Source organism: Sinocyclocheilus anshuiensis, unplaced genomic scaffold (assembly GCF_001515605.1).
Source record: "Sinocyclocheilus anshuiensis isolate Anshui unplaced genomic scaffold, SAMN03320099.WGS_v1.1 scaffold3156, whole genome shotgun sequence".
NCBI lineage: Eukaryota > Metazoa > Chordata > Actinopteri > Cypriniformes > Cyprinidae > Sinocyclocheilus > Sinocyclocheilus anshuiensis.
Window position 1 is genome coordinate 23,532 of NW_015548354.1, and position 8,538 is coordinate 32,069.

General features: G+C 39.0%; 1 protein-coding gene across 1 annotated transcript in view; it reads left to right on the forward strand.

The window, feature by feature from the left end:
- LOC107656645 (putative nuclease HARBI1) overlaps positions 1–2,959 on the forward strand; it is a 5,671-nt gene extending 2,712 nt beyond the window's left edge. Inside the window, exons 2-5 of the mRNA XM_016444569.1 lie at positions 225–847; positions 952–1,156; positions 1,293–1,426; positions 2,033–2,959. Coding sequence (XP_016300055.1) covers positions 225–847; positions 952–1,149 — 821 coding nt within the window. The 3' untranslated portion in view covers positions 1,150–1,156; positions 1,293–1,426; positions 2,033–2,959. The remainder of the gene's footprint in view (positions 1–224; positions 848–951; positions 1,157–1,292; positions 1,427–2,032) is intronic.
- Positions 2,960–8,538: the final 5,579 nt, after the last annotated feature.

The window sequence follows — 8,538 nt, forward strand, 5'->3', positions numbered from 1 at the left end:
TTCCCTAAATCAGACCAGAACCCTGTACTGCAGGATAAAGCTGAATGTGCCAGTGCTGGACAGGTTTTTTAATGACTGTGACACACGGCCTGATTTTCGGCTGAGCAGGGAGGCCCTGACATTGCTGCTGGATCTTCTGAGAAGTGAACGGTAACACGGTTGGGGTGCTACAATCGAGACCCTGGTGTTTCTTTTCTGGCTGGCGTGTGGTACATAATACATAGTGGTTTCCAGAGTGTTTGACGTGCCTCGTTCCACTGTCCACCGCATTGTCCACCAAGTTGCTGAGGAGGTGCTGGCCATTCACCACAAAGTGATTCACCTCCCGAAGACCCCAGAAGACCTGGAGGCAGTTTGCCGTGGGTTTGCAGGGCTGGCAAGACACAGAGCTTTCTTGAAATCTGCAGGAGCAATCGACGGTTGCCATGTCCGCATCAAGCCACCAAGCGGCCCTGATGGTCAGTGCTACAGGAACAGGAAACTGTTTCCATCTATTATCCTGCAGGCTGTTTGTGACCATCAGGGCCACTTCATTGACACCTACGTGGGCTGGCCTTGGTCAGTGCATGACGCACGAGTGCTCCACCACAGCCCACTGTACAGGAGGTCAGTGTACCCTCCTCCAGGGCACTTTATCCTGGCAGACGGAGGTTACCCATGCCTCCGACACATACTCCCCCTCATCACTCCCTACAAGAGACCAGTACAAGGTGTGGGAGCCCAGCGCTTTAACGTCCATCATTCCAGGGCACGCTCCATTATAGAGCGTGCTTTTGGGATGATGAAGACCAGGTTCAGGGCCATCTTCCTGCAAGCACTGGAGGTGCACCACACCTTTGTACCTCACGTAAGTGAATTTAGTGAAGTGAAGACATTTTTAAAATACTGTAAAGGAATAAACAGATTTATTTTTCTGAAGATGTACTTTTGTTCCCTTTTTTACCATTTCAGGTCATAACAGCCAGTGCCATCCTCCATAACATCTGCCTTGGGCTAGGTGACATCATGGCCCGGGAGGATGAGCATGAGGAGGATGTGGCAGAGGAGGAGCATGCTTTGGAGACAGTCAGTGGTTCTCCCTGGCGTGACCAGCTGTCTGCAGAGATGTCTGCCCTGGAGGAGGTAACCGCTGACCACATCTATTTGTAACGGGCAAGTAAGAGGCATCATAGTTTTACAATTCTAAGACAAAAATTAAATGGACCATAAAACTGTTTTGTACATAGAAATATTTTATGGTTTGAGTGTGCAAGTTAATTTCATTTATCCTTCCCTTTCTGAAAACATCTCAGTGATATGACAGCCGTCGATTGTGTCAGCCCTGCAAACCTGTTGGTAGACAATGCAGTGGACAGTGGAAATATGCACTCCAACACTCTGGAGACCATCCCAGATGATGTCCCACCAGCAGAGAGGCCTTACCAGGGTCTGTATTGTGGCAGCCCATCCAGGTCCAGCAGCTCCACCAGGGCCTCCCTGCTCAGCTGAATGACAGTGTACACAAAAATGTTTTGTACTGTTTTACATTCTGTTAATTTAAAATTGTATGTTGTTTTTCTGAAGGTAAACCTAAGTTATGTTGTAAATGGTTGTAAAAAGTGCTTTTAGTAATGAATAGAACAATTTGTTTTAATGTGTAAAAAAATATATTTACAGGACAAAAAAATAATAGTATTGAATATTGTGTAAAAATACGAAGCCCCTAAAGGGACCTTTGCGAAAATAAAAAATACACAGACTTTCGCGTGCTCACGAGAAACGTATGGCGTGCACACGCCTTCGCAATTTCCGGTTTAGGCATTTTGCATTAGCATCATTACTAATGCGGGGGTGAGAGTGTTTAGAACTTAATTTTTCTAAAGGTCGCAACATGGAAGATGATTTTGTTGATTTTTTGAGGTCACGAGATATTTCTCAAGATTCATTTGAGAAAATAAAAGAGGATAAGGTAAATTGTGTTACAGTTAGGCTATAATTAATTCATATGCATGCTTTCGTCGCCAATGTATTTATAGCTGACATTTCCTTTTAGATCAACATAAGTGTCATTGCAATTATGACTGAAGACGAACTTGCGAAATATATCGTTAGATAAGGGGATCGTCTTGCAGTTAGAGCATTTTGCCGTCAAAGACTCGCAGCATGTGAAACCACCAAGTCCACTGCACTGCAGAGATTATGAGACAAGATCCAAAAAGGAGGCAGTACATCAGCAAATGACGGGGGTTTATTAAGCAAACTTTCAGGTATCGGCAACAAACATGCATCTAAAGAGACAAGACGACTGGAAATTGGGTGGCTTCATTTTCATAAAGGAGAATTTCACCAGGTTCGGACAAGACATGGAGGAGGAACGCGACATGTGACGGTTAAAAAGAGCACTTCGGTTGAGGAACTAATGATGATTGGGAAGGATTTGTTTTTTCCTAAAGGGATTTCTTCAAAAGGCCCAGCTGAAAGCTATACTTTTGAGATGCGAGATTTCAGCCAGACCACAATTACATTCAGTATTACAGTGAATGAACTGTATGAGCAGAGTAAACTCAGAATGCTATTTTGACAATGGCTCACAAAGTCCTCCTTCAAGAGCCCAAATTTATAATTGACTGCTTCCATACCATTATGCCAACTGGCAATTCTGAATTTGACCAGACAAAGCATACTTGAAGCATACGAGTCAAAGAAAGCTACAAACAAGAAAGTGTCACAAATGATAAAGCCAGCAAAAGATTACTTGAACCAGCAAGAGCAGCTGACCCTTAATCATCTGCAGCGCTACGTGAAAAATCTAGACCAAAGAAAGCTGGAGACCTTCCTACGATTCTGTACCGGCTCTACTGTCATGTGTAAAGACAAAATCGAAGTCATGTTTAATGGATCATGTGGCCTTGGACGTAGGCCTGTTGCACATACCTGTGGAGCAGTTCTCGACTTACCATGTACATACAGCTCTTACCCAGAATTTCGTGCAGTTTGACAATGTACTAAATGGAGATTGCTTTGCAATGGACATTCTGATTAAATTAACTGCAATGAGATGGAGTAAGTCAGGTTAAGCTTATTTTGTGTACACCAGTGGTTATACGGTTTTATTTTTGTGTTGTTATTTCATGCAATTTTTTCTTTGTAATGTAATTTAATAATTCTTGAAATTCTTGAGTAGTTTCTAAGATTTTATAGTTTGAATAGCTTTAAAGATGTTTTAAGATTTCGAAGTTTTATGGAGTCGAGTTTCAATTTCCGTTCTAAAGAAATTTGAGTTTTATACAAAAACATTCAATTCCACTGAATTGAAAGAAGATAGAATAGCTATGCTGTACACGAGTTTATAGTTGCAAATATTTGTTACAAATCAGAAGCAGTTATTAAATACCCTGTTAAATAATGTGTTAGATAACCGTTTTTAGTGTTTAGAATTAGACATGGAGGAGATAATGTAAATCATTATGTTTCATCCCTATTGGTTTGAGGGGAGTTAAGCTTGTTATTCAAAACTTCTTGTATAGAAGTATTTTTATACACAAACAGGTTCATACATTTCAGGCAAACGGTCTTCTAATCTATTCCTTTTCCATTTTAATGGGGGGAAAAAAAACAGACAGTTTCTTACGCACTGTAATTTTAATCCATTTAATATTCTTGCCACCTTGCCATTTTTTTCTTTCCTTTACAATTTACTGTAATGCAGAAAAACATGTTAGGTTTGAGTATCCATGCTTGTAAACATTGTTAGATGTCAGCAATACATTGTCTGTATTAAAGTATAATAATCAATAAAATGACCCCAACTGTGTTCTTAACATCTTTCTGTATTCAGTGCATTTGATGCTTATTAAATTATATCAAGGGAGAGAAAAGAAATCTGCATACGCGTCTAAAATGATAGTTCACAAGAAAATCACAATTCTGTGAACAAGACTGACTTTTTTTTTGAGGAACACAAATGTTTAGCAGAATATTAGGCATCAACAGCCTCAGAAAACATTCACAACAATTGTATGAAAAATGGTGACAGAGGATGCTGATAACTGCTCAGTGCACATTCTGCTAAACATTTGTGTTCCACAGAAGAAAAAGTCTGAATTTGGAAAAACACAATGGTAAATAAATGACAGAATTTTCATTATTTAATAAGACTGTAATAGAAAGGTCCCTGCCTAAACAAACAATAACATATGCTCAATAACATTAAGTATTCTAGAGACAATTACTAGCTTAAATATTTGCATAATACATAATACAAAGTGCACCTTTAAACTGCTATACAAGCTTTTTGAAACTTCTATTGTAACATCATAGTACTTCTTTAGCATTAGCATTTGGGCATCAGATATTCTGTAAACAAAAAATGCCACCAACCCCTCTAATTTCAGCCTGAGCACAGGTTACAATAAAGTCAGTATTGCATTCCTTAGATGCAAGTATAAGTCTATTTCTTGATATGAGTCCTTTGGAAGCTCAAAGTGTGCCTCGGTCATAACAGAATTACAAATGTCATAGACATCACTGTCACAAGGTATAGATGATCGAAATGTGCATTCTGTCTTGCACAGTTGTAGGTCTCCTGTGTCCACTGGTGACATGTAGTTCTCTGTTCTGTAGAGCTCTGGGAATAAGTACATGACATAGTGTCTACCGCTTGGAACTGTCATTTTTTTGAAGGTCTTATTACATGCGCATCCCACACACGTGCAGTTTCATCCAATTCATCCTGCAATTAAATAAATAAATATAGACAAAGGTTTGCATTAAAGTTATTCAACGTGCAGTTGGGAGTGTCATTTTTTTAGTCTCTAGATCATCAATATCCATAAACACCACATTTCATTGAGGTCATCATTTAAGTGACTTTTTAATAGAAATTTAATATTTCGTAAGCAAATGGTGTTGAGAATTTTGTGATAGGTAAAATAAGTACCCCCAAAACAGCATAAACTTATAATTATAACCCCACAATTCCATGACTGTGACTTAGAATTAAAGGGATAGATCATCCAAAACATGTTGTTCCAAATCTGAATGAGTTCCTTTCTTCTGTTGAACACAAAAGAAGATATTGTTTAGAGTGCTGGTAACCAAGCAGTTTTTCTTACTATGGAAGTCAATGGCTACCATCAGCATTAAGGTAAGGAGCTCATCCAGGTTTGGAACAACATAAGGGCGAGTAAAGGATGAGAAAATTTTCAGTTTTGGAATTAAAGGGATAGTTCATCCAAGTCACACTCATGGAATTGGGGGGTTAGTTTGACCCCGCACAGTAAAAGATTAACTGTATAAAACAACATACACTTTTTATGATGCAAATTATGAATTTTTCACAAATAGGCATCAGGCTAATTTTTTTAATTAATGTGAATTTTTATTACACAATTATTTACTTATAAGGTTATGCTGTGTTTTGGGGGATATGTGGTATTTTATTTTATTTTTACTACAATACACTATGGATTATTACATTAATTCAATAAAAACTCTAAAAACGAGCAAGTGGGCAATGTTATGGATAATAACATGGATTCGCGATACTTTTGGAGAACGAGTCCCAAAGCAATGCTTTATAGCTAAATTATGCTGTGCAGCGTGCACTACATCGTTAACTTTTGTTAAGACAAAACTCACCTGGATAATTCCCAAGAAACAGAAACGGATGAATCGAACAATCCTCTGTCCTTCAGGTCAGTGAACAAAGAGATGAAAAATTCCATGCATTCTTTCCTGAGGAATCCCCACCAACTCTCTATTCGCTGTGCTTGCACCTTCTATGTAGCTGTCAATGTTGGAGTCCTGCAGAATGTTGCGTCTGAGGAAACGCTGGAAGTCTCTCACATGCCCGTTTTCTGTTCCACAGTCGCCTCTAATGATCCGAGGACAGCCACCTGAACTCTCCACTGTTTCCATGTAGTATCCTCCGATGACCTTCAGGTCACTGCTTGTTGTGAACGCATTTAGCCAAATGATCTTCCTTGAAAAGCTGTCAATACAGCCGTTTATGCAAATACCATATGGCTTTAGTTTATCATAAGAATCAAAATGCCAGATGTAATTCGGTCCTTTTGCGAAATAGTTACGCCGATGGAGACGTCGGGCTTTCCTAAATTCTACTCCACCAGGATCTAACAAGCTCAAAATAAAGCGAACATGTTCTTTTCTAATATGCAATCCATTTTCTTTACACTTTGCATGCATCCACCTGTATCCGTGGAGCTGGCCTGACGTTTGGAGTTGATGCTGAATAAATGCGATAGCGTCTTCAATACTTGAGTATTCTTTTCGTCGAAACAGGCGTCTAGACCTCAAAATGCGTTTTAAATGTCGCTCAGTGATTACATATCTGTGTTGAAATGCAAGAACAGAAACAATGTCTTTGTATTGAAGGCCAAGTTTAAAATAGATCTCAATTAATTCGTGCGCATCCATGCTTTTGTTTTCTTCTTGTAAGACGGCAGAGAGTGACGCAACCTGAAACTGTAACGCGTGAGCAAGCAGAAAGTTTCTCGTGAGCACGCAATAGTTTCTAGTGAGCACGCAATAGTTTCTCGTGAGCATGCAACAGTTTCTCGTGCGCACGTGAAAGTCTTCATTTTTTATTTTTGCAAATGTCCCTTTAGGGGCTCTGTATAAAAATGATCAGCTGCGTTAAAAAAAATTAACAATGTACATAATTACTTCTTTTTTTATTTACACATGTGAATATGCAAAACAAAAATACAAAATATACAGAAAGTACTCAGGCTCATTTACAAATAAATTACACTACAAAAATGAATAACGTACACAACTTATTCATATCATTAACTTACATCACTAAAATATACTATAATAATTAGGTTGTTTCATTGACAATGTGACATTAAAAAAAAAAGATATTTGAAAAATTGTAATGTACCCATTTTTTCCACTGCTTTCTCTTGCCTAATAGAGAATAGCTAATAAAAATGTATTTGTTGAGCATTCTCTCAAGAAGAGAAAACAGTCTCTCCATTCTCTCCTGTGCTCTTCTCTCCTCTGTCTCTCTCTGGAGTTTGATGTCCTCCCTGAGTAGCTCCACCAGCTTCCACTCACTCCCTCACCTGTCCCAGGACACTTGCAATCCTAAGGCAGAGCAAATAAACCATGCCAGTTAACAACAACAGCACAATGAATTTCAGCAAAAATGTGTCTATCAACTTGCTTACTTTGTATTTTTTAAGTCTTTCCCCAGCAGGCTCATTTTCTCCAGAATTGTCCTAAAACAAGAGAAAATGGAAACACTTGTGAAAAATATATAGACAGGTTTGCAATCTTACCATTAGAAAATATGACAGCAGGACATGCATACAAAATACAAAGTGCTAAAGTTTGGTTAAAATATTTGTAGACATAACTTGCATGACAGCACTACAAAAACACAACAAAGGGTAAGACTATTGCCTTATATAGTGGTTGTCTTATTGTTTGTGGGCTTTGTGTTAAAAAAAATCATGGCTTTTAACACTTGTTTCGCTAGGTATTTGAGTAAATGAAAACACAATACTTACATTTCAATGTGAATTCCCCCACAGAACTCTCATTCTCCATGTTCTTTGAATATAAATTCCATCGTCATCTGCGCGCAAGTAATTCTGGGATATGGTAGGGTGCGAAGTGTCCATCAGATGTACACTTCATTTTCCTAGGAAACGGAGGGTGCATTTTAAGTCGCTTTCGAATTTCGAATCTTCGGAGGGTGCACCCTGAATTGGGACAGCTTACGTTGTGACGCAATCGCACTTCAAATGCGCACTTTGGAGTCTGCGCACTTCACATTGGGACGGCCTTCGTTGAGCCGCTGTGACGCATTCGCACTTCAAATATGCACTTTGGAGTGTGCGCACTTCACTTTGGGACACAGCTTGCCTGTTGCGTAGCTATAGCCATTTTTCAATTTATAGTGCCACCAAGTGGCCAGTCACCATGGCCTTTTTCACAGACTACAGTCATGGCCAAAAGGTTTGGCAGTGACATAAATTTTGTGTTTTGCAAAGTTTGCTGCTTACGCTGTTGGGGTGTTCATTCACATTGTTTCTAGATTATTGTGTAGAGTGATCAGATGCATTTTAAATAATTGCTAAAAGCTTCATTGGCCAAAAAATTAACTTTTCACAAAAAAAAAAAAAAAAATTTCACTGTTTTTTGACCCTGACACAAAATGGCCAGCTAACATTAATTGACTAATCATATCAGCAGCACATGTGAAAGTGTGAATGAGTACTAGTCAGGTTAATCACTATCATACTAATTAGATTGTAAGAGCAGACTTATTCCTATAAAAGGAGGGAAGAAGCGTTTCCAGTCATTGTGTTCTTGTTAGCAATGGTTACCTCCAAAGAAACACGTGCAGCCATCATCGCTTTGCATCAAAATGGCCTCACATGCAAGGAAATTGCTACAAAGAATATTGCACCTGAAAGAACCACGGGATCATCAAGGACTTAAAGAAGAGAGGTTCGACTGCAGTGAAGAAGTCTTCAGGACATCCCAGAGTGTCCAGCAAGTGCCAGGACATCTCCTCCTGAGGAG